The sequence below is a fragment of the Pipra filicauda genome, unplaced genomic scaffold (assembly GCF_003945595.2).
Source record: "Pipra filicauda isolate LSUMZ 115617 unplaced genomic scaffold, ASM394559v2 scaffold151_size3305965_pilon, whole genome shotgun sequence".
In the NCBI taxonomy this organism is placed as follows: Eukaryota; Metazoa; Chordata; class Aves; order Passeriformes; family Pipridae; genus Pipra; species Pipra filicauda.
Window position 1 is genome coordinate 354,203 of NW_024104007.1, and position 26,754 is coordinate 380,956.

At 41.7% G+C, this 26,754-nt stretch overlaps 1 protein-coding gene across 5 annotated transcripts in view; it reads right to left on the reverse strand.

Annotated features, from left to right (window-relative positions):
- Positions 1 to 26,754, reverse strand: part of AKT1 (AKT serine/threonine kinase 1) — a 75,102-nt gene that overhangs the window by 28,635 nt on the left and 19,713 nt on the right. For all 5 annotated transcript variants that reach the window (XM_027716420.2, XM_027716418.2, XM_039378968.1 and 2 more), the window contains 2 exons: positions 6,992 to 7,120; positions 308 to 419 (listed from right to left, as the gene is read on the reverse strand). In XM_027716420.2, coding sequence (XP_027572221.1) covers positions 308 to 419; positions 6,992 to 7,120 — 241 coding nt within the window. The remainder of the gene's footprint in view (positions 1 to 307; positions 420 to 6,991; positions 7,121 to 26,754) is intronic.

Below are 26,754 nucleotides of genomic sequence, written 5' to 3' on the forward strand. Positions count from 1 at the left end.
CCTTACATTTCCAGAAATAACTACCTGTGTGCTGGTACACACCTGCACCTGTCCATTTTGGATACCCAACCTAGCAACTCTTCATTTACAAACTGCTCAAAATCCACTCTCTGAAACCCCCCCTTAGGGTACCTTTTATACTGGAACATGGACTAAAACTGAGGCGCTCAAAAATCATTTGTCGCTTTTCAGTCCAGACGTACATCATCTGATAAATAAGAGCTTCAGCAAAAGACTTGCTATTAATGCTGAAGACTTGCATCTGCTTTTGCAAGGAGTTTATGCATTAAATATGAATGAAACATACCGCTCCTCTGGAGTCTCCACATGAAATGTTCTTTCAATTACTGTGGTCCACTGGAGGCATCTAATGATAAATGTGTTTGGTTTAGGTCGTTCTGTCTTCATCAGCTGGCACTCTACCACAATCAAGGAAGAAAGAGTCATGGTACATAAGCAGGTTTAAATAATCATTTGTCTTTATTCTTATCTAGCAAACTGTTGTGATTAATCAGCCATAGAAATCTCTGTAAGTACTTCTTTAGGAGACTTGAGACAATTTACTGTGTTGATGAAACCAATAAATAGCTTGGGAGATAGCCATCTAAGCAGCACCGAAATCAAATTCTGCTTTGAAAGGCTCCACATTTGGTCTGCCCATAGAGGTAAGTAGAAATGTGATGTGATAACACAGAAGCCATTCAGACTCAGGTCCCAGACTCCAAAGGTCATCCAGAGCAGAGCACATGGCCAAAGTCAGTTGATAATGCAGCAATTACATCCACTGCAACTAAAGTCAAGCCCCCACATTCCCTCCAGTTGACTTTCCCAACATAAAACCCTGTCTGCGGCTTCCAAGGAGTTGCCAGAGAGCACGTTTGGTCACTTTGCAGCGACCTGAGGAAGATCAGACTCAGCATTTCCAGTCCTCAAACACTAGAGGGAACATCAAACTGCAAAGGCGCCCCCTGAAAAGACCCCATTCCAAACGCCTTCGGGACAGCTGCCGCAGTCGGATGCTGTACGGACACGCGGCTCACAGCTCCCATCACTGCCAGAATTCAAGCACGGCCTAAAAAGGCTACAGAAGTACAGTTACATGCAAAGCTACCACTTCCTTCATCAGAATGCTCTACCCAGACCTGAGCATTAATTTTTTTTAATTTTAAAATCACATCTACTACTTTAAGCTTCATAGGATGTTACGAGTGTTTATCCTTCCAATTTGGGCCTGAAAATGCACCTGACTAAAGGTACAGCTAATGCTATACTAACAGAGAGCTGAAAAATAAAAGAAAATCAATACCAACAGAAGCTAAGACACTATATTTTTTACATTAACATTAATAGAAAATACAATTAATTAAGAAGCTCCTGCTGGAGGAAAGTCAAATTAAGAAATCAAGTGAGCAGGGGGAAAAGAAATAAAATATAATTGTGGGTTTTTTCTTGCATTAAACTCTTTTCCTTGCAGTTAATGAAACCATAAGCTCGCTATTATTTGGTCTTCAGGTTCTAAATCACTTTCCAAGTAAATAAAAAGGCACTATGAAGACAAGAAGAAATTTCTGCTTACTGCTAGAGCTACAAACATCCTCCACCTTCAGAAACGTGTAACTTGAGGACAGAATCCACCAGAATTCGTACATGTCACTAAAGGCTACACTGGTACCATTAGGTTAATTTCATTATTGTGAAAATTTAGAATGCTCAGTTTTAAATTCAAGCTATTAATTAGCACCAAGATAAAATATTTACCGCCAGCGTTTTTGGGCGCCGTATTTTTGGCAATATATTTCATGCCTCATTTGCGGCTGGAATTATAAGCTTTTCAATGAGTAACTTTGCATTTTTTACGACAAGAAAAACCTAATTTTTCTTTAATAGCACGCTGAGGTTAATACTGCATCCTACTAAAGCACTGTAATTAGATAAGAGAAAGTTTATTAATGAGTCATGAAAAGGTTTTAGTGTGATAAACGGCACTCCTTCATTCACCCAGATTAAACAACTTCCACACAGCCGAGTGCTGTGTTCAGCCCCGGCCACCTCCATCCTCTCTCACTGAATGGCAATGAAAGCCAAACAACTGCACGGGCTGTTGCAGCCCAGCGCTGATAAATTCAGCTCAAAAGATCTCATTCCTGCTCCCAGACCGCCCTCCTCAGTTTAGCTGCTCTTCTTTTTCTGTTGTTTGTTTGTTCTGCCTCCCATTTTTATCTGCTTAATGTGATTAGATTAAGGCCAGGGTTGTCCTCTACGAGCCTGCACAATGCAGCCCTAAGACACCGAATTTGGCTGAAGACTCGAACAACATCAGGCTATTTCTAACCTCGTGCTAATCCAGAGCTGTTTTCCCATACTTATCCAGAAGGGCAACATTATGAAGAAATAAACTGTAAAGTTTTTCTTACATTTTAAAACCAGACTTTACATTCACAGTAAGTGCCTCAGATTCTGAAGAAGTAGCACAGACATTTAAATTAGCCATGAACTCTAAACTTTAACTGTTTAATTTCAGCAAAATAAACCACACGAGGAGTTTTCTGTCATAAAAGAGGACCAATTAAACGTCACTCTTCCCCTAAATCAGCACTGTCCATTGATATTTGTTAAGCTTGCTGATCCAGCAATCTTTAAGGCATACAGCAAGATGAATAATAGAGATTTGTCAGTTAATAACCACTATAATTCAAGTATGTCACACAGAAGTGTTTTGTTTAGTGAACAATATGCTATCTAATTACCCTGCTCAATCATAACAGCACATATCAAGTAATACAGAAGGCTTTATTTTTAAATTGCTTTACCAAAGTGCTGTACCACATAGGTTCCAGAAAGTTTGAAACTACCACTTAGTTCTCCCCGCATATGACAATCACATGGATTTTATTAACAGAACAAATAAACAGTAGGTTTTTTCTTACTTTTAAACCCAACTGTGTGCTCTTTACTGTAGCTGACGAGTTACAAAAGCACCAAACTTGCCTCCTCTAACCATGTACTGCAACATGAACCACTCCAGCAGAGCACAGACACGGACGATGTGTAATATCAGATCTGATTTATAGCATGTTTGGAGGTTCTGCTTAAAAACATTCACATTTCAAATATGGGCCAAGGGTCACTCACCCACTTGGAAGACAGTTTTTCCTGTCAAACAGGCAAATGTAAGTATTCCCCATTTGCAACAAAGTAAGTACTATAAACAGCAGCCTGTTAAAAATGATTTAAATTGCTCTAAAGAACCTCTTGATTCTTTCCTGGCGTTTGGTCTTTTAAAGTAAGTAGGACAGAGAAATTGTTCCTAACAGGAATAGACACCAAGGCATTCAAATGTAAATTATCATTTTGTATTTGAAAGACACTTAGTATTATCCTGGTGACTTTCTAAAATGTCACAATATTTGCTTTCGCAGCACTTAAGCTAAAAGGCAGATTACTTTCGATGAAAGTGTCAAACTCTGCTCCCTATATAATGACATCACACTTGAAACAATAATGTAAAGGAAGAATCCTTCCCCTTCCTGCTTTGGTTTCTTTAAGGAAGGGTATGGAGAAAAAGAGAAAAGAAAAGAAAAAAAAAAGAAAAAAGGGAAATGAGGAAAGAAGAATGATGAAGAAATAAAACTTTGGAGAGGCAAACAGGAATGTTATGTTGAAGTTCTTGTTTTCTGCTAGCACCACTGGATAGATTCACCTTGGATAGATTCATGCTGTGCCTTGCTCAGCATGGCACAAGCTAGGAGCACCAAGTTACAGACCTGCACTAAGGTGGCCCTTAGTAACAGCAGACAAAAAATTCAGCCACTAATCTGGCCATCCCATGCCCTCTGATAAATGCTTGACTGCAGACACACAGTCCTGCCCCAAAAGGAGCTCTCGTATTGTTGAGCAATTATGTTTTCAGCTGTACAACAAAACCACCACAGTCCACCCTCCTTTTTGACAGCCGGGAGAAATAATCCTTTTCTAACAGGAACAGCCTCTCTCTCCATGTGGTTTTTCACAATATACTGCTTTTCTCAGCTATATGGTTTTAAAGGCTTATAACCTAATAGGGAGACATACATGATAATCCAAGATTACAATCAGTATGAAGGCTACTTATCTCACAGATTTACAACACAGGCTCTATTGGTTATTCATCTGCAGGGGCTTTGGAGCAGAACTTTTAGGTACAGGCTTCTTTTTTCCTTCTATCTTATTAGTGGTGAAGTACAGAACACAAACGCAAATAAGACTCAAATATCTCAGTTAAATGCTCAGGCACCATCATTCAGAAGTTCTGCTTTGTTTTTTTGGGGTTTGCTTGTTGTTTATTTGTTGTTGGGGGTTTTTTTAAATAAATCACCAGTAGGTTAATTCCAGACAAAATAAACTCCTTAAGCACAGCATTAAATTACAAACATAAATATATGGCTATTTAAAATGGAGAATTAGCTGGAGAAAAAGTTAATTAAATTAAATAAATAGTGAGCCTCTCTCTACCTAGAGGGGCTTAGAAACAAGTTTTCAAAAATGTACTATCAAAACCCTCACAGATTGAAAGGAAAAGGCTAGTGTAGCAGAAAGAAGAGACTGTCAAACACATGGAGAGCACACTGTTTATTGCTAATACTTTCTTCATATCTGTTAAGGAAAAAGACAGGTAATTGGTATCTTCTATCACTCTTTTCTCATGAATGGAGTATTTTCTACCTCTCATGGACTGCCAAAATCACTCAATACGAATTTTATACTACAAGTAAGAAGAGTCCCCTACTCATGAAAAAACTCCTTTTACTTGCAAAGATAAAAATGCCTACATTATATTACAGCAGAAGAGGTAAAGATTTTAATCAGAGACATGGGACCACTTCCAAAGAACAGACTGACAGAGACAGCCTGCCATCTCATTAAGAAAAAAAATCTAGTTCACTAATTAAGAAAAAAAGTCAGGGCTATCATGGTCTCTTGGAGGAAAAGAAAACAGAAGGATTAATTTTTACAAAATATTTAAGCTAAATTCCCCCCACCATTCACTAGCAGGAGGCTTCTATAGGCCTGTGCTCTGGCCTGAGCCTTCCTCTAGAGACAGCTCGAGTTCACTCACATTAACTCAACAAATTAACCCAAATGAATGTATCAGGCAAGCAGGTTCAAAGGGAAAGCTTATGGTGCAAAACATCCAAACAATAGAAGTGTGGAGGGCACCCAGAAGGGAACTGCACATCAGGTGCTGGAAGCACCACGTGCTACTTCCTATGTGAGAAATTAAATCCTGGTGGGGAAACAGCTGCTTCTGTGAGCCCAAACCCACAAAAATGACTTCTAGCAAGGAGGCCACACGCCAATCATCAAGACCTTCCTGATCTGCCACTAGTTCACCAGGCAAGAGCCAGTCCAGGAACGACCTCCCACCCACCACCCAGCCTGCAATGCCTCTTAGAAGGGCTACACCTTATCCACAGGCACATGCCGCATCTTCTCCGACCATGCTCTGATGCCATGGTAACAAACCTGTTTATCTATAAATGCTGAGACTGATGGGCTCAATCTGCCAGAAAAAGCACTATATTCCTGTTGTGAAAACCTATTTAAGTTAACTAGTTTTGAAGGCAACTTGAACAAAGAGAAGGCAATGGACACATTTTTACTCCTTAGCACTGAGCTGCCCAAGTAAATGCAGTTAGCAGCAAGAGGATGGAAGTGTCCTGCAGAAAGTGCATTTGTTAAAAGCCTCTGGCTATAGACCAAGTACTGAATTAATTTATGAATTAATGGCTTTCCGCTGCTTTTCTTTACCTTCTTGATCTGTAAGGAGATACCAGTCTAAAGAGGAAAGTACTGTCATTACTGAAATGAAAACACTATGACAATTCTCTCTCTAAAACGAGGCAAAAAGCCCCAAAGCACTCTTAGCATCCTGCACAGAAGCACCAGGCAACAGCACGTCCACTATTTATTCCCATCATCAGTCAGAACAGGTATATGCTGCTACCGGAGGAAAAATAACAAACATTTGCATTAATTCCTAGTGCTGCCCAGCCCTCTTAGGACCAGGGTGTTCCAAAAAATCTGCTTAATGATCAACTACAAAGATGAATCCCATGTATTTGAAGCTATCTGTAAGGAAGAGGGAAAGCCCCTACACCCTTCTTGCTGCAGAGCTTTGCTCCCACTAGTCACCAGGAACACGGAACAGATCGTTGTTAATAACAGGTGCCACGATCTATTTTTAAGTGGTGGAACGAGACACAGGCAGATCATGAGACAGGAAAGATTAAGAACAGGAGAAAATAAAAGCTGGAAGTATACAGAGAAAGGTTAAAAACATGAGCAAGAGAAGGAAATTATCTTCAGAGTCTTCTATCACATCCTGTGCTGCAGCACCTGAGTAAAGTCGGAAATGTTTGCATAGGAGAGAGTGCAGAGGTTAGGAGATGTTATTATTTCCAAATCTTTTTGTTGGCTTTAATAGAAGAAACATGGTTTTGTGTTCAAAATTAAGAAAAATCAAGCTTGTTTCATTAAAACCAGTGCTCACTCTGCATTCTCTTGTGCTAACAATTAAATAACTTTGACCTATGTTAATGCCACTGGAATTCAGACCTGGTGGCAGAACAGAGGCTGAACTGCTTCAGTTGTGCCTACCTGTCAAGTACTGGGACACGTGCCTGGGTTAATTTCCACTTTAAAGCAACTTGCTGAATAACATACATACAGAATATTAACAAATAGATTGATTATATTAGATAACTAGGAATGGTAAATTAGTAGAAAACTGGTTAAAAAAAAAAGGCAAAAAAAAAAAAAGCAGAGCATCAAACCCCCACATCACAGTCATTCCTGAGAGACACAGTGGGGTTTATCATCTCAAATAAACACCTGTAGTGTTTAGATACATCACTCGGGGCAGATCTGAATGTTACAGGTGCAGCTTACCAGCTATGACTACAAGAAAACATCGACCCCCAAACTGGACGAGGGAGCAGGTAAAAACACTTACGAGCTACTGAGAAGTTATTTAGAGGTGATTCCCGCTGGTCGACATCCTGCGGTCGCTCCTTGTAGCCAATGAACGTGCCATCGTTCTTTAGGAGAAAATACCGTGGCCTCCACGTTTTGATGTATTCTCCTGGAGAGACAGGATGGGCAAAGGGTGAGAACATCAGAAAGCACCCCAAAATACTGACTCACCGATAATTTTTTTTTTTGTTAATATTGAAACTACATGTCATTCTGACAGCAGCAGTTTTAAGAACATTCAGTTCAGTCTGATACAAACAGTGGAAAAATACAGGCACTGAGTCAGATACTGCTAGCAATGTTAACCATAAAAATGGGACTTCATAGAAGGTAAACAGCTATGTTTTGTTCTTCCATCTACTCCGATTTCCATTCAAATTCTGCAACATCTGCCTTAAATGCATTTTAAATTTAAAAAAAATCAGAGCAGATGTCCTATGTATTATTTTTGCTATTGTCATTTTTCATACTGACAAGTGGAGAAATTTTTTTCATTTACATTTTGCAGCGCAAGTATTTTAAACAACAATGGGTAATTTACTAATTAGTCAACGGCTTTATCAAACCAACAGTCACTTTTAGACCGTAAGAAGATAATTCTCTGCTTATGTTACATAACATCACTCACTCCTCTCACAATATCTCAAGCGTGAAACATGAGATGATATATCACAATATGAAGGGGAAAACACTGGATGATGTATAGCCACCACAAAGAAGAAAACAAACATCTATTCTGAAAGATATGCCACCTTTCTTTGTCAGAGAAAATATCCCTTGCTGACACCATGCTACTGCTTGTCTGAGTAACCTGCATAGGTGTGTGACTGTGTTACAGCCACATTCCAAACGTCCAGCAGTAGAAATAAAAGAAAAAAGTTGATCAAAACATCAAAACCTCAGTTATTTACGGGATTTATTTGTAAGATACTGGTCTTCAGGTAAGGAAGAGAGAGGTTCCACCTGTGGCTCTTCTGGATGACTGTCAATATGCCTAGGCTTTTTGCTTATTGACCAGACTGTCTTCTCAGGCAGTCTCTCAAGAACCTCAAATAGCTTTTCACGGTGCCAAGCTGCCCCTCTAGGTCCTACAAGGTCCTGCAGTAGTGTTTCTATTCAACTGAGTCATAAAAACCTCACTCAAGATGTTATTCAAATCACACTATTGGCCACACTTTTCCAACTCTGCTCACCCCAACAACTGATTTTAAAAAAATTAAAAACAAATGGTCACTACAAAGCACCCACAGCTGAGCATCAGCTATCCCTCCTCTCTTGAGTATGGTTTCTTACTTGTTTGTTCAACACTGGTGAGAGGACGAGGGAGCACAGTAGGAGCCAAGTTCCTTTTCCAGCCTGTGCACCCCATGGTGCTGCCCTGAAGTGCCTGGTGCCCAGTGCCCACAGGTTCATCTGCTGGCAAACTCTTCAAACAACCACCCAGAGCAGTGAGAGGAGGAGGCTCACCAGACTTATTGGCTCTGGCAACCTTCTGCTGCTCTCCTATTCTCCCAGGCTCCACTCACACCCTCTTTTCCTGCTGCTCAGCTTTCCTCTGCCAGTAATTTCTCTCCCAGTGAAGTGCACCCTGCCCCAGGAACTCCCTTGCAGCTGCTTTGTCTCCTTCCTCTCCCCAGAGTCCTCCTCTCCGTCTGTGGTGCAGTTTCACCCTGCTTTGGGCACCAGCTGTGTCACTTCTCTGTTCACATCCATCCCGTCCCCTCCTGCACACTGAAGCAGAAGCAGCCCCGAAGCCCAAACCACGCGGCCACGGGCACACACACCCCCAACCAGCTGCTTTCACCTGTTTAGTCCTTGTTGGGCTTTTCATTTTCTATTTAAAGCAAAAAAACTAAGAGTTACCGAACTGTTGGAGAGAGTTGCACAGAGCTACCTTTGCAGTGGCCATGTCTGCAGAAAACATCCACTTGCACTGAGGAAACAGGTATGGAGCAAGAAAGGGGAGAGGAAAAGGAAGGTGCATAAACCTTCTCAGTGTTTCTTTTAGAGACGTCTGTTACCGCTGTAAGTCTTACACTAACCTATAAGGGGTTTACAAAAGTGTCATCATTGCTCCAGGAATTTCAGAACTCACCTACAGCTGTCATGGTTTAACATTTATAAGCAAGGAGGTAAATGTAGAAGGTTTTGTTGTCAGTATCTTTTTAATTCTGACCTTAATTAAAAGCTGAAAACTTTCTGGGATCAGAAGGAGATTATGAAGCCTTCCACATTTAAATTATCAGTCCAACTCAGCTCAGATCAGTGAGATTACTCCAATCTCATTACTATTACACCACAGATGTGACTACAGGGATAAGAAGATACGTGGCACATTCAGCCCAGCTCTTGACTAGAGGTTTGCCAGGTAAGCAGGTCAGGGACGTGGCTGTCCAGACTATCACAATTTTGGAACACACTGTTACATACCTGACTCGTTGGTATTTTCTTTTCTTGCATAAAGCACGCCCAGGAGACCTAGGAACCACCACATACCCCTTATGATACCTGCACTTAAGACTAAATACAGATTTGATGGGACATAAAATATCTGAACAGGGGCAAGACAGAGTTTCCACCTCCCTTATTCCCTAATTTGTGCTACACATCTTTCCCATTGGCATTTACAGAGGGGACATTTATTTTTTGCAGATTCTGAAATTATTATCTGGTTATTTTCAGTGAAGCACGCATAATTTTACGCAAAATTACACTGTACTGTCACAGAAGACTCTTCCTCTTAGATTAGATGCTTATGTTTGGCTCTCATACTTTTTTACAGCTTTATCCCCACCGATCTGTTTCTCTGTTAGAAACACATCATCTAACAGGATTAATCACACAGTCTTTAAATTGGTGCACTCCATACATATATATAGCATCCTCCTCCACACTCACTCTTTCTCCGTGAAAAATCAAGGATTTCATTACTGCCAGGCTTTTTGCAAGGATCGTTCTACTTGGATCTTCCCTTAGCCATTGCTTTAGCTGGTTCTAGTTCCTGAACCACCTTTCTCATTTGCAAATAGATAACATGATTTTATTTAAACTTCTTTTCCACATGTCTGGAGCTTAATGAATCCTGTAATATGGAAGCCTACATATTATTGGTTATTGCTCTTGCCAAGGACAGTATGAGGTACAGTCCAGCATCTGTGGTATAAATTTTTATTATATAACACACTGAGGTTGTACTTCTGCATCTTGCAGCAAAGTGGCAAGACACTGCCTGGTGTGTGACTTCCCAAATAGATAACCTCCAAGTATAATTTTACATTCAAACCTGAGCAAACTATAGTTCCTCTACAGAAGTTTGGACACACAGATTCACAAACACAGTCATTAAAAAAATGTACAAAGTGCGTATTCTTCAGAAACAAGTTTATATTTTTATGATTAGACAAAACACTATAAATGGCCTACAACCCATGAGGACCACATCAGTCGTGACAGCAAAACTGACTACTTTAGGCAGAAAAGGAGTTTGTCAATACAGATAAAAAATAATTATGTGGAACTGTTGGGACAAAGCTGTCTGAAAAACATCAACACCTTTTCCTTTCTCCGATATACTCAGCAAGCTGTCATGCCTGAGGAGTGAACTGAGCTGTTTCAATTTGTGCCCTGTGTTTTTTGTTCCTGTTGCGGTTTTGTTTTTAAGAATCACAAGCAAGAAGTTACTTGAACTCACTAATATTAGCAGTTATGTAGTCACACTAGAAAGAATTGTACCGAGTACAGTAAATGCAAGCATGTGTGGCAAATTTTATCAGACAACACTAAAAAAAAGAAAAAAAAAAAAAAAAAGATCCACCATGGAAAAGTGAACAATTTACAAAGCAAAACATTTTTTCCTCTGTGATTCACTGCTTGTGTAATGCCCTGGCAGAGCCTTCTTTGTTTTCAGTAACAGAATGCTAACACTGCAGACACAGGAAAGCAAAAGCATGGGTTATAAATCCTACATATAAAATCCTGGAACCAAATAGACTCCTCTGTAGCTTGCTAGCTTTATTATTTAAAATCTTTATGTACCATTCTGTTTACTCCAAGCAATTTCCAAATTGCAAAGAATCCCAAACTGTATATATCTGGAAACATACACAAAGATAGTTATAGACTGATTTCCCTTTATTGCCTTGTGTCTGCCCCCACACACTGCACATTAAAATACTTAACACACACTTAGAATGTAAATCCATCTCATGCCAGAAAAGCTTCTTCGCTGTAATGCATACTGCAAAGCACGCTTATGCCTGAATATTTCAGAAAAAGTTAAACACAAAACTCCTTCGGTTCATGAAAAGTTAATTCTACTGAGGATTTACAATAATGCAGGGTTAGGTTATTTTCCTCTCCTCCCCACAACAGTATCTCACCGAATCTGGAGCTGTCTACCACTGATAGAGTGTCTAACATCAGAAACAGCTGCCACTCCCTGGGAAGCTCACGGGGTAAGTGGAGAATAATGAGCAGCAAGCACCAGCAGAACAAAAGAAAATCCATCTTTATTTACCAACTGCTGCATGCTTGTTGCTGCATCAAGCTCATTCAAAGCCAACACCACACCCTTTAATTCAGAACAGACTATATTTAAGAAGCCTCTGCTATTTTTTTTTAATCAACTCATACATACCAATGGTTTGAAAAAAAAATCATTAGGTTAACCAAGTCAGCATCCAATGATACCCTTGATATTTAGAAAAGCACCGGACCAACTATTAACTTTCTTATGGCCCAAAGTAACCAAGTAACATGCCCAGGAGCACTGACTGAAAACAAGGTCTCAGTTACATGAAATGCACTCAAGTGGCTACCACAAATCTATGGATAAATAGTGCATTAAACTTTCTGTCCTGAGCATCAGAAGTATCAGCTTTAATTGCAATTAAGGTTAACGCTCAAAAAAATTAGAGCTTTTGCGTTATGCAAGCCTTCTCTACATTCCCACACGCTCCGATGATGTAACGACACTCCCTGATTGTACAGCCCCAGTTCCTGTCCGAGGGAACAGGAAAGTTATGCCAATCGCAGCGCTAATGTGCCACCAGTCAAAGGCGGAATGACTCATTCCCGAGCCTCAATGGCCGCGAGAAGTGGTCTGCATCCTGTCGGCCTAATAAGGTCTCGGCAAAACAGATGCCAGTTTCCTTAAAGACGTGAAGCTTTCAGGAGCTGCCATCTCATGTGTGCCGGAGAGTGGGACGGGGATTTACAGTTAGTTTTTGCTGCTTGAGTAAATGGGGTAAGTGTCCGCTCGCTTCAAAACCAGCTGAAATCAAAACAGATTTGGAAAAAGAAAGCCGGACTGAAAACCTGCCTTTGCATTTCTAAAGCACTCGGAAGCAAGCCCTTTCCAAGCCAGGGAGCTAATTCTGGATCTTAACAACCTGACACCAAACAATTAAGTCTAGGGTGACCCGAATGAAAACTCTCAGCTCAAATACGTTCGTTTTTTTATAGAAATAACTGCACAGACACCCACAAGGCTGGTGCACCGCTCTTCGCTCCCCTCAACAAACTGTCAGAACAAGATATTTAAACACGGTGCCAGGTTTTCGGTAGCTTGGGGAAAGAAAAAAAAGAAAGGAACAAAAAAAAGAGGTTATGCTAATGTCTTTCCCAACGTGCTGGCGGAGAGAGAAGGACCTCTGGTTTGTCCGCCTATTCAGAGGCGCAGTGAAGGGGCCGGTTCTTTGATGATTTTTTTGGGCCCCTCTCTGGATGCCTCCTCGGCCGCCGCCTCCAGTGTACAGCTGCGGAGGCACTGCCTGTGCCTGGAATCTCAATGAGGTGGCCGGGCCTGCTGCTGGGGCTGCTCCCCCGTGGGGAGGTCACCTGCAGCCCAAGGCCACTATGCCCAGCCAACGCTCCAGAGCTCGGCTCATCCACGCCAGCCCAACGCTCCAAAGCTTGGCTCATCTGCACCAGGCCAAGGTTGAACAGCTCGGCCACTCCGTGCCTGGTACAGCCCTAACGTGGGGTCCCACGGTCACAATGGGCTAATTTGGGGCATGACAAATCCACTCCCCACTTTCGTGTCCCACGGGCAGCTGAACGGCCGCGCGGTGCACCGGCAGCCCACACGGCCCTGACTGACGTGACTGCCAACAGGTTCAGAAGAAATGCCTCCTCCTCCTGGGTTTCTGCTTTTCTAAACCTACTGCCGTTTCTCACGCTCGCAGAGAGCTGCAACACAGGGCACCTGCTTCATTATCATATCTTGGGGGAATATGGGGAGGGAGGGAGGGAAAGGGGAGCTGGAGGTGGGGCGAAGGGGGATGGCTGAGCCGTCTGGCCTTCGAGCGACAAAGGGAGCCCCGCGAGGACAACTCCTGGTCACCTGGCACCCCACATCTGTAAATTAACTTCAGAAAGCAGCAAACACTCTTGGCTTACTGCTTCCCACAAAGCTGAATAGAAAAACAAGCGTATTGGAAGCTGCCCCTGTCTTCAGTTACACAACAACGCAAGTGGGAAACACTTAAGGAAGGCAAGGAACGGGCGCTCTGATTCACAAAGCTGGCCATGGGAGAGATCAGAAGTCAGATTACGAAGAAAGAAAAACAGATTCTCGCCCAATACTTTCTCTGTACAGGGGATGGACAACTACCACGTTCTCCGATTCCATCTCTGCCAAAGGGTTTGAGATCACCAGCCAACACCACCACTGCAGAAGACAACACCTCTATTTTCCACCACTGTATTTCAACTGTCTGGTTATGTAAAACTGAAACATGGAGGTTTATCTTTTTTCTTGTTTGGGGTTTTTTTGCTGAATTTCAGTTTAGAAGGTCAAAAATGTTGCCATATTGCTTACAGCAATCAATTTAAGCAATACCAGATATTCCCAAAGGAGCAAAAGAGAATTAATCAGCATGTAAAAAACTCCTTACTCCTACCTTTGGCACAGCTTAGTCAGGCTAGTCCTAACCTACAGCTGTCTCCAGTGGGAGAAGATGTAAATGAAATTTCATTAAAACCAGCAGTTTTAAGGATAGCTATATAAATTACAAGAAAATATAAAGTGATTCCTTAAGCTATACTGAAAGCAATCTCAGAGTGAATTGCATCTCCACTACCTCATGGTGTGAGCAAAAGGACTTAAAACTACCATGAGGTGTCCGACAGAATTAGAGAGATCTTTTCTGTAACAAGCTTGCAAGCAGCTATAGCATTTTACCAAAACGCTGCACTCCTGTAGCAGAAAGCACCATCATGTATTTCTCTGCTTTTGACAGGTGCCCAGCTCTCTCTCATTTTTTTAAATAAATAAAAATGACAGAGGAGGTGTCAGATTCACTAAACTGAATTAAGCATGCTTAGAACAATTATTTCTCCCCAAGTAATTTTTACCTTGACACTATGATGGAAAATAGCACAAGCAGCTAACAAGCCACTTAAGCTAATAAGCCTCTTCAACTTCTTAAATATCTTCCCTTAGAGGAGGGAGGTAGCTACAACTATTCCTCAAGCTCAATCTGAAGTTAATACAATCAGTATTTCTGAAAATCAGGCTCTTAAATACACCCCATGTGTTTATAAAAAGAGTGTGACTTAATCCTCTGAAGAATTTATGTCTACTACAAATACAAAGAAAAAAAAAAACTAAACCAAAAACACCAAACCCGCCACACCCCGGTGTATTTGAACAAGGATGGGCTTTTCTAGACAGCATCTAAAACCTGATTCAATTATTTTACCTCTTCGCCTAAGAATCCTTAGCCATGACTCTTGTGCTTATCTGAACACATGCCTGATTTGAGTATCACAAACCCAGTTTTATTCTTCAGTAAATCCTGTCTAGAGACTGACAGAGAGTGTCAGAGGGGACAAAGCAAAGAAACACACACAAACCAAAGCTCTTGCAGAGATTAAACAAAGTAAGACCGAAATCACAGTTTTAACTTGTATTCCTCAAGCTGCCTAAACATAAAGGATGTTCAGGAAAAGCATCATTAATTGATTAAAAATTATTTTAGGCCTCTTCCCCTACTCTGCCCCATTAAAAAAAGATTAGGTGAGTCAAAGACTGGGGCAAGAGTGATTTTTATGATGCATTTATTTGCTTTGAGAACATTAAACCTGGAAAGTACTCAGCAGAGTACTCAGAGGCTCCCCATCAAAATCCCAAAGGCGGTGAGACTGAGAGGTGAGCTGGTAGCTTGGGGGTGTGTGTGCACACGAGAAAGCAAGAGCAGGGGAGGGAAAAAGCAGGACAGAGGCATGAAGAAAACATCGGCAGCAAGGACTGACGAGTCCCCGCCTTGCTCTTCTAGGCTCCCATTACCAGATCATTGTGTCATTCACAAAGTGAATCAAAACCTCGGGGAATTGTAAAGAATTGGCTAAAAAAAAAAAAAAAAAAGGCAAAACAAAACTAAAGGACATTAGGAGAGATTTATGGAAACAGCAGCTTTTCTAAAACAGAGGATATGGACCAACTTCAGAGGCAGTTGAAAAGGGAAAAAAAAGGCTCTCTTTGTAAAAACTAAGCTGCAGAACATGGACTTTAATAAATAAGCAATTTATGGAGAGTAAGAAATTAACACATCGTATTGTTATCCTTTAGCTTCTGGGTTTGAGTCCTAATTTTCAACATAAATACAGAATTGTTTCAGGCCACTTACAATAAAAGCTCTACCAGTAATTGTGTGATCATGCTGTGCATCAGGAAATTTCTTGAAAGTGCCAAGAAAAAAAATCAATGCAGAATTTTAAACATGTTTATACAAACAGTTACTGGGTAAATATTTCATAGAAAGATGCATGAAAGCTAAGTTAAGCAAACATTCAACGGCAAAAATAAGAAGTAACATTAAAAAAGGGGTTTTGTCTTCATATGGCTGGGGCTAATTTGGATTTCCCTTCTTCATTTCATCACTAGCAAGTCTGCAAAACCCTAGAGGAGCACACGGAGACCATGTTAGTTCTAATAAAAAGTTTCATTTATCTTGAGCCATTTAATGGCCATCAATGGAAAAATTACAAGCACTTCCCAGAAAGCAAGTTCTAATATTTGTTATCATGGCAACCTCCTGGTTACGCCTCCAAATTTAGTATTCCTCAGATAACTTTTACTGAGTCACTACCCCAAACTCAGCAATGAAAACCTCCTCCAGATAACAGGAGTGCTGCCTCACTTCAGAGGAATTTTGCAAAGTAACTTAATTGCCTACTGAGAATTTATTAAAGCAACTTCACCTCTGAGTAACACGAGAGCAAACAGCCACCGTAGCTCTGGTGCTAAGCTTAGCTGAGTAACACAAGCGTAAGAAACCTTGCCAAGGATTTCTGTGCCTCGGACTTCGGTGTGTTGTCACCATAAAGCAGAGCACAATCCACACTGCTGCCTCAACAGGGCCACAAGCCCAGCCAGATGCACTACCAAATTTCATTTATTTTTATAACAGATAGTCAAAATGTTGAGTCTCAATATAATCAAACAGCAAAATTCCTGCTGGATTTCAGTGGTACCACAATTTAGCCCTGTAACACTGCAACACGACTAAAATAGGACTAAAAACATGTACGTATAATCACAACTATTTTTTAAACCCTGAAGTCATCTATTATATTATGCTCATTATACTTCTTCCTAACAACTCCAAGCTCCAGGATAGATGCATTTCAGTCAGTCACATGAAAATCTGCTTCTTACACAAGAAGGAATGAAATAAAGACCAACCTGAAAAAAGATACAATAAAGACCGACCTACCTTGACACTGCTACCATGAATAAATTTTCATGTTGCCAACAGCATCTTGATACACTAAAGTCACTTCTCATTTTAAAAATAGCATAAAAAAGGAAAGGTATACACCACACAGAAGTGAGAAGCAGATGGACACAGGAAGATGGGAGCTTGAATTACACTTTCCAGCCTGCAGTGCCCCATACTTTTGTAATTTTTGCCATGTCTTCCCAAAACAGCCTCCTCTATTCAAACAGATCCTATTACCAGGGGAAAAAAAACCAGCACCCCCTACCCGCAGCCTGTCCTGAACTCACACCAGTTTCTGTGGGCATCAAACCTGGCACTTGCCCCACTGGATTTTCTGAGGTCAGGGACTACTATGTTAGCCCCACCTTTCCTCCACAGCTGGTTTTCCAAGCACAGCACACCACAGGACTGTTCCTCACCACACACATCCCTTCCTCCACTGGAATCCTAAAAGCCCCATCCCATAACTGAGCACAGTCCACGCTCTGCAGTTCTCTTCCCACTGCCACAACGATATCCCCAAAGAACAGAAGCAAAACAAACATCAAAACACATCCCTTGCCTAACCGGGTTACAGCTACCAGTCAGGTGTAGAACTTGCAGCAACCACAGCAGCTGTCCAGAGGAGTCAGATTCCCACACTTTAAGCCAGAGAACATCAGAAAAACATAAATAAAAGCTTTAAATTCATACAATGATTTTTGCTCTGTCCTGTTTGTAAAATAATTTAAAAAAAAAAAAAGGAGAGCGAAAAAAACCTACAGGTCACCTGGGGTAACATTCTTGAAGGTCATCTGGGGCCACGCTCGTGCCTCAGGGACTTCTGGAAAGGAAGGTACAGGCACATGTACAGAAAACCCTGCATGCAAACCCTGTTCAATGCTCAGCACACGCTCTGCTTACAGCATTTCCTGCCACTGCTCCCTGATCTGATGCTTCCAGCTCAGGCAGCAGCTGCTGGGGGCTCCTCTGCCACTCCAGGGGTCAAGCCAAGCAAGTGCCACCTGCAAACCCAGCAAGGTGGGAGGGAAACAGGAGGAGAAAGGGGGAAGACAGAGGCACCTTGTGGAGGGGGTACAGTGCGCCCGACACGAGCCAAGATGTGGCTACTGCAATTCTGGCTGGAGTCTGCTGCATCAGAGGACAATGCTGACAAAGGGACAAGCTGGGTCTTTGATGGACTCGGAGCACAGGCAGGGCAGGGAGAGGTGGCAGCCTGACCCCCCCGCCCCAGGCCATGCCAGCTGTGCCGGTTGCCATCACCAGTACCGGTCCCGGTTCTGTTGCTGCTGGAAGTGCAGGCTCCACCCAGCCCATGGGGAGAGTAATGCTCCTCTCTCAGAACTTTGTTCTTGAAAAATGGCCAAATCCAGTAGGTTTAAATATCAAAGCTACATCCTTTAGATACAGACACGCAGGTACACCAGAGACAATGTGGAGCTCCAGCCATGAGCTCACAGTATCGCTGTGCTGACCCTGCTCCTTCACAGGCACAGCCAAAGCTCACAACGAAATCTTCTGAAAGTCACACTGGCCTCAAAGACTGAGCCCACCCTCTGACCTGGGGAAGCTGTAAGGTTTAGATTATTCCCTAATTAATGCTTTTGTGCATTTATTTCGCCATCCTCTGTGAGAAAACCTTTTTAACATCAGGATTACGGGAGCGTCAAGCTAAGAGACAAAAATGTTTCCAAAAAGCAGTCACTGCACACTTGCAATTTTCATTTATCCACAGCACACCAAATGAACCTTGGTTGTGGATAGACTTCTTGCAAATTACAGTTTTCTAAACAAAGACACCCTTGGCTACAGAAATTGGAAGGTACAGATAACACCCTCTCCTTTAAAAAAATAAGAAATAAAACAGGATAAAGGATCCACATGAAAGTTATTGTTCTGGTATTAGATTTGGTGATAAAATTGCAGCACAGCTACAAAATTAACTAAGAAAGAGTCCACTACTGGGTCACCATCACTGGTTTGAGAAAATGTTTTTCTACACAAATTTTCTTTGCCTCATTGAAGAATCCAAATTTCCTAGTTTAATCTTTTTCCCTTTTCCAAAAGAAATGGGAGCCTTTTTAAGCAATGAAGATGTCTAGTTATTTAATCACAGGGGCAATACAAGATTAAAATGGTTTCAAAAATTTAATCCAAACTAAATGATAAAGTTTCCCAATGAACATTAAATCAACAGGTTTCCAATTTCAGGTACGAAATTTGATTGAAAACGCTGCTTTGCAAAACTATCACAGTCTCCTGCCCCTCCTCACTAAAAATGCAGTCTAAATTGCTATTTCCATAAAGAAATACGATATTAACAGGAGTTCTATGAAAAATTCCTTATGACCTGCAAGGATTCTTCTGCTTAACCCAAAGGTAAAATTTGCCCTAATTTATCATACAGAAATCAACTGCTCTGCAGATATGCATACCAGCAAGCTCCTTTTCCATGCTGCAGTTGGAAATTCTACCAAACTGGGGGTGATGGCAATTCAACAGCTTTATTTGCAGTCCTCTGTTCTTTGCACCTAATTCATGACAGCACACAGGATGCAGAGAAACGTGGTCATGGCATTCTATACACTTTCCATTTCATCAGGTATGCTTCCCTGTCTTAATCTTTAAAAAGGAAACTGTAAGCAGTAAGCTGCAAAAAGGGTGATGATGAAAAAGCAAGGGAGGCGAGGGAAATAAAGGAATTATTTTTAAATTACGAACATTAATGCCTTTTAGAAAGAAGAGATCCAGCCACATTTCCCTCTTCCTTTGTACTGAAGTTTAATAAACATTCTCTCCAAGTTACCAATTTTGAGAAAATCACCGGATAAACACTTGTGTTAACCCAGCTACATGGCTCGGTGCCAAATGGAATGCCAAACTTCCCAGTTGCAAAACGAGCTGTTTTTACACACCAAAGTAACCACGCAGCAGGCCTGCCGAGCCTGAAGACAGCTGACAGAGATGACTGTTGCTGTCCCCCCATTGCACCGACATCCATCCAAATACCAACATCTGCTGTGCTACAATTTACTTTTTACACAACATTTAGCAAAACAGTGCCTCTGACTGCAACATCATTAAGGAAGTAACAACAAATAAATCGCAAAGTCCCATCAGACAATTGTAAAATTAAAGCATAGTTTGCCTTGCATGCACTGAGCTTTAGTTCAGACGTACTGGACTTCAGAAATAATAAGCATTAGAATCTGTTTTCTTTTATTAAACACACAACACACAATTCTGTACACCGTGACAAGCACAATCCATCATTACAGTGTAAATTACAGTTTTGAGAGTATTGACTTGACTCAATAGGCAGAGAAGCAGATGCCTGCATGGCAGCCTGGCTTGCCCAGGACCATCACAGCAACCCAGAGTACTGGATTACAGGATTACACTGTGCCTGCAAGCACAGGAACTGTGCTCTAAATTTGGGGCCCACTCCTTTCCAAACACCCAGAGCATATTTGTGCTTGCAAAGTAAGGAATTAACATTCCTAGAATCTAAAGTGCCCTTTGCTTTAAAAGCAGGACGGAGTACAGGGGCCAAGGCAATCAGATACCACCGCAGAGAGGTGAGGTGGGCTCTGGTGGTGAGCCCTGTTTACAAATTCATAGCCTGTGGGTTCAAACCAGGATTTTGTCTCCAAAGTGAAAGCCAGGTTTGGTGAGTGGTTCCACTGCACTGCCCAACACAGTTCACATCACAGAGGACCCTCCGTGATCCAGTGTCCTCCAATTAGTTGTCCTTCACACCTGCACCCCCCAGGGTGCTGAAAGTCAAAATGGGGCTGCGCTGACACCCTGACACTGCCGCAGCGCTTTCATTGGCACACAGGCAAAAGAGGAGGAAGAACAAAGAATTCTGATCTTCAAACTAATGCCCAGTTTTCAAAACCAACTCTTTCTTCCTCCTCTCCTGCAGTAATTCTATGAATGCAAAAACAAGCAAAAAAAAATTTAAAATCTCTCTTTTGAAAAGCAGATACTGAAATTAAAAATTTAATGAAAAAACAACTTAGATTTTATTAGGCATCAACTAAAAGGTTTTCCCTCAATCTTTCTGCTTCTTATCACCATCTTTAACACAACCTAAAAAACACTCTAGTTACAAAAAGTGACATTTTTTGTGGGAACAAACAGTCCCCCCACATCTCCAGACAATGTGTCTGTCAGGAACAACAACATACCCAACACTCAGCTCAAGATACAAGAACTTGGCAGGCTGTATCTCAAAGCAGTTTCACCAAAACAATACAGTTTCCCTCAAATCCCTATCGGCTTAATAGTGGAAGACAATAATATTTCAGATAACACAGACAGCAAGCATTTTGGTAAGTGCAGTGGACATTCTTTATCCAATTTGCAGATAAAAACAGGCAACATCCACAGCCAGATTAACAGACATGCTGCTACTTTCATGCTTAATTCATGATAAAGGCAAGGGGTTAAGGCTTAAATGCTTCTGGGGGTTTTAGCCTGTGTTGATTTGTATTAGACTCTACAAATATATATATAATTTTATTTTTATATATATTTATATTTATATATGGCAACAGAAGCTGTGCAAAGCACAGCCTAAGCACAGATCCTCTTCTGGGCAGGGATTTAGAGGACAGACTCCTCTGTGCTAGCTACTACATGTTTGCACAACAGGAGTCAAGGTCCATTGGAAACTTATCTGAAGACTTGCTCCTGCGCAAACTTTAGGTTCAACCTCCGAGTTCAGAACTGAAACACTATTTGTTTGTCCATTTATCCCCTGGCACGGTTGGCTTTTTGTCAGACAGATGTATGCCACATGCAAGTCATTTCCCAACCTCTCTGCTCCACCTCCCTCCACACACTCTGCACACACTCTGACCCCTCAGCAAATGTTGTAAGAGAGGAGGAAGTGTTTCTGACAGTTTGCAGACTCTTCACACCAATTTTATGCCAGAGTATAAATGTTTTCTCCTGCCCTCCAACCCTACTTGTAAGGAAACAAAGCAAAACAAACAAAAAATCCACTGCTTCCCAAACAACACTATGCCCTAAACCTAGCAGCAGGAAAGGAAAGGGGAGGGAAGGGGTGGAGAGGAAAGGACAGAGAAGGATGGATTACACTGAAGTTATTTTTGTCCCGTTCAAGTGGATGGGCAGAGACAACTAAATATAGAATTTATCAAAGCAGGTGAACAAGAAAGATGACATGAGCCCCATGTTTCAAGAAGCAAGAAACAAATGAAGCATACTCCTACAACCTGGCCTAAAAAGCTCCCAAAACCACACTCATTTGCACGAACAAGACTCTATTGAACAAACATTCAACTCACCACAGCCTTCCCTTCGGACATGTGACAATGTAAATGGCAAGCAGATAGGCTTCCTGTCTCTTACCTGCTTATACTATATATAAACAAGACTACAAAGTCCACATTAAAATGGAAAGAAGTTCACACTCCTCTGTGGTGTCTCTGGACAGAAATTATTCAGAAGAAAGTATGCTTGCATGTACAGCTGGGTAATAAAGCACCGCTTGAAATCAAACGTTAAAGAATGTTATGTTGTCAGTGGCAACACAAAGGATGTGGTTTCTATGAAATTTAACCAGTTGTGTCAAGGACAATTGCTTTCTTCTGGTCACACTGCAGTCCATGGCTTGCTCAGAGTAACTGCTACAGTGGTTTGGATTTCACAAGTGAAAATCCATTCATAAGTATTTTTAACTCCTTCCAGGGTCTGAGTTAGTCTGGGAAATGTCCTGGGTGGCACAGATTCCACTGAGGCACTGTGAGCAGGCCATGCTGGGAAACATACGTATAGCAAGACCTACCCAGGCTCTTGGTCTCACAAAGCCTGCAGCCAAGGACCTAAACATTAAGTGCTTTGCCTGCAGGCACACAGGAGTGAGCAAGGAAACCTTCATAGGAAAGACATGGCAGCAGTCAAACCACGCCTTCAGTGGAAGCCAGACTCACATGAGTGCCGTAATCTACCACTGGGCTCAAAGAACAGAACGCTTTTCTGCGGAATATTTCCCCTCTTCCATCTGTGCTCCCTGTTACCACAGTATCCAAGAGCCCCACAGCTTGAGCTGCATTTGTCGTCACAACATCCCTGTGAAGTAGGGAAGTGCTGTTATCACCACTTTACAGACAGGGAACTAGGGTACAGAGAGAGAAAAATAACCCTGTCCGAGGTGATCGTATAAGGAGGAAGTTCGTGGCAGAGCAGAGGAAGATTGACTTCGATTCTCAGTTCCAGGATGGCACTTGAATTCATCAGACACCTCCTCAGCTTCTAGATGCTCTGCCTTCAGTTTGACTGACCCACCTGGCTCCCCTGGGCCACAAGGAATGGGGAATGCATATGCCTTTAGTAACAGCATTTCCAGCCCAAGAAAAATGAAAGAGGGTATCAGATGCAAGTTCTGTTTGCATTCAGAAATCCAAACCCGAGCAAGGAAAACCATTTCCAAAATAGCCAGCACTATCCTGGTATTGTGGGAAAAGGAAGGAAGACGTATCAAGTTTTCAAAGTAAAAAAAATTAAAAATCCATGGTAGATCATTAGTACAATTTTGAAATAATTAGTGAAAGTTTTAACAGGAAGCTGGTATTAGACATCCTTCAGGAACCTCCCTGCTCTGGAGATTTTAGGTTACAGAACAGTAAGGAATTAAAAAAAAAATCCCTTTGGTACCACAGCTATCTCATTTCAGACAGAGACCTAAACACCGAACTAATGTAGTTTCATATGGAGACCTTGCCTCCAGACCTCACACAACAATCTTGTCTCAGATAAAACAAATTCCAGAGGCTCCACACTGCTTGAGGCTCCCCATTTCTGGCTGAGCCAGGCTTCAACCCTGCTCTCTTTTCTAAGTGAAATGGCACATCGGGTCCAAAATTTACTCTATCCTTTGGGACTCCGGTTGCAGCCATCCAGAGAACTAATTGTGAAATAAGCTTCTACAACTTAAGGGCATTCATAAAGCAGTATTTAATGTCAGCTGTTTGAGGTGACTATTACCCTGGAGAAAACAGCAGAGATCCATCACCCTATGGATCACCGGGTTTATCTAATCTGACTCCAAAAGGTGACTGCTCATCCTAATGGCCAAAGGATGACAGACTGCTTCTAAACCACCATGAACAGGCCTTAATGAAGGACACAGTCACCACAATGATGGGGACAAAGAAAGAAATTTGTGAGTTGGTGGTAGCTGAGGGCACCAGATCAGCCATGCTCGGCTTCCAGGTCAATGCTGCCATCACTAGACAATCCCTGCTGACAAGCTGGACCTCATGGCGCAGGCCTCCGCTTTTACAACAGGCTGTTGTACGTTTTAGCCACCAGCCACACAAGGGGCATCTAAAGCACATCTCCTCTGCCAAGGTAGAGTCTGAAGGAGCTGCAGCCAACCAGCTACTGCTGAACAAGACTGCACCATCAGGCACCTAATTCAACTTCCATCAGTGACAAAATAACTAACGCCTTGCTTGGAGGGGACCAGAAAGAACAGAACTAGCTCTACAACACATCCCTCTAACCCTATTTCTCCTCCTTCTTTTATACTAGGACTATAAAGGAGTGAAGGAGAAAGGCTGGGATGAGGTTAGAAATATTTCTACTTTCTGAGAGTGAGCCTCACAGCAACAACAGCCAAACAAACAAACAAACGAAAGCAAAACTTCCAGCAGCTTCACAGCTACACAGCAATTATGGTAAACCAGACATTCTAGTAGGTAAAGCAAAAAGCAACTTTTGGGTCCAGAGCAGAGGCAGAACACTAACAACAAGTAGTAAATACGCAAAGTTTATTATTCCAAGTTTTGAACCTTTCCCTTTAAAAAATCCCAACTTCTGTATTTGAACAGATCAGCCAACACTGAAAAATGAAAAGATCTGTTGACAACTGAGGAACTGCTATTAATTTTGTTTGATGGCCATCACAGGGAATATGAAAACTAAAACCGAACACCTCTACAAATGGGGTTGTTATTCTCCTCCAAAAATCAAGGTGGGCTTTGCATGAGATTCCCACCATCCCACTATCAAACAAGCCAAGAATCACAGAATACTTTTGCTGAAAAGAGCCGTTTGAGGTGATCTGGTCTGATCAGCCACTCAAAGCAGGGCCTTTCTAAATGCTACAAAAGAAATCCTAACACTAATAGTGTATGTAGGTAATTCAAGAGAATCATACAAATACAAACACAGGAAATAGAATGAATGCAACTTTATCAAACTGCAACTTTCAAATCAAATTTGAGGAACAAAATCTCAGGTCTGCTTGGCCATGTGACTTCATTTTAATCTCTCTGCCTCCAGTAACTGGTCTGAGCATTCTAGGAGTCAGTATAAAGATGAATATCAATACATTCTCTGTGTGTGCTGGGCATAAAAAGGAGAAATGAAGTCAGTGTTCCTCCATGGCTTATTTCACCACATGAATGATGAGAGAAATAGCACAGGATTGTACATGGTCACAAAGCTATGCACAGCCTCTGAAGCATGAACATGTATCTACAACCACACATCCTGTTGGGTGTCATTCCATTTCTAAAATAATGCCTGAAAAGAGGAAAGTCTCCAGAACCATAAGAGGTTTTGCCATAAGCACACCCAATGTACTCGTGGGAGTAAACAAACCTTTGAGACACCAACAAGAGCTGTTGTGCCCATTCCTAATAGCCTGGAGCAGCTCCTGAGAAAAAAGCTTTCCTCTGGCCATAGGGAGGATTCCTTAAAATGTGAAGAAAACGTCATATACACCAATTTTTACACAATCCCACCAGTAACACATCAGAAGATTAACACCAAAAAAAACCCAAACCCCAATCCTTAAAAATGCAGAAAACTTATCAAAGTAAACCTGATTTTCCCCCCTATTTTAGATACAGTTTTCTAAAACATAATGATTCATATTACTGCAGTACACAGCAACTTCAGGCACACATCTGGATCTGAGCCACCTGCTGTACACATGGAACAATGAGACAGTCCCTGTTCTGCGGAGTTGACTGTCACAGGACAGGGACAATGGAAGGCCAGACACACACACACACACACAAAAAAGGGGACCAATACTGGGCATCACAGGGAACAGCAGTCGCAGTGCACACACATTACAAGTTCATCAGGGCCTTTTATAAGCAACACAAGCAGCGAGAGCTTTTGAAGAGGATAATAAAGCAGCACTGCAGCTGTTTACAGGGACCATTTCCCAAGTGTGAAAGGGTAGCAAAAGAGAAAGCACACAAGTGCTTTCCTGCCTTACGTTGTAGTCACAGTATAGACACATGCTAGGCTAACTGGAGGCAGAAGTCAACATCTTAATAGCAAATTAGAGATGGTAAAAATAGGTATGAAAAGCAAAAGCAGCTGGTTTTGTAGCTCAATGCAACAGAGGAACTAGCGTTAGGAACAAAGCAGCAGCCCAAAGAACGAGCTCTGCACTGTTCAGAGCAGCACTTTGAATAGGGCAAGGTTACATGCCAAGCATACAAAGATGCAAGATGATGCAAACCTTAGGAAAGTATATTCCTCCCTCCATGTTTTGCTTTTGTTTTCCATTTTCAAGAATAAATGTATAGTCCAACAACTACAGCCACTTTGAAAAAATCAACTCCTTTGAAGATTAAAAAATACAGTCTCTGCAGCCAATCTGCTTAGAGTTGCTGTAGAGCTGAGACAAGTCACTATTTCAGAAAGAAATCTGGTCACCTGCTGCTCTAAGCAGAGAAAGTGGTGTACATGTAAAATCACGCTTTCTCTGAAATTGCAACTGATATTACAAGGAAACACAGACTAGACTGAGAAAAACATGCATTAATTCCAAATGGTGCAGCTATGCTGAACTGAACTGTACACGGTTGGCTAGCAGTCTTCATTCTGTTGTCAGAGGTCTGCTCAGCTTAAAAAATCATTTCATATTATTCCTGATGAACAAACTTCTACAGACACCCTAGACTTGTGGCTTCCTTTCAAGTCAGAGGGTAGATATCAGTAAGGCTGGGGCATCACAAAA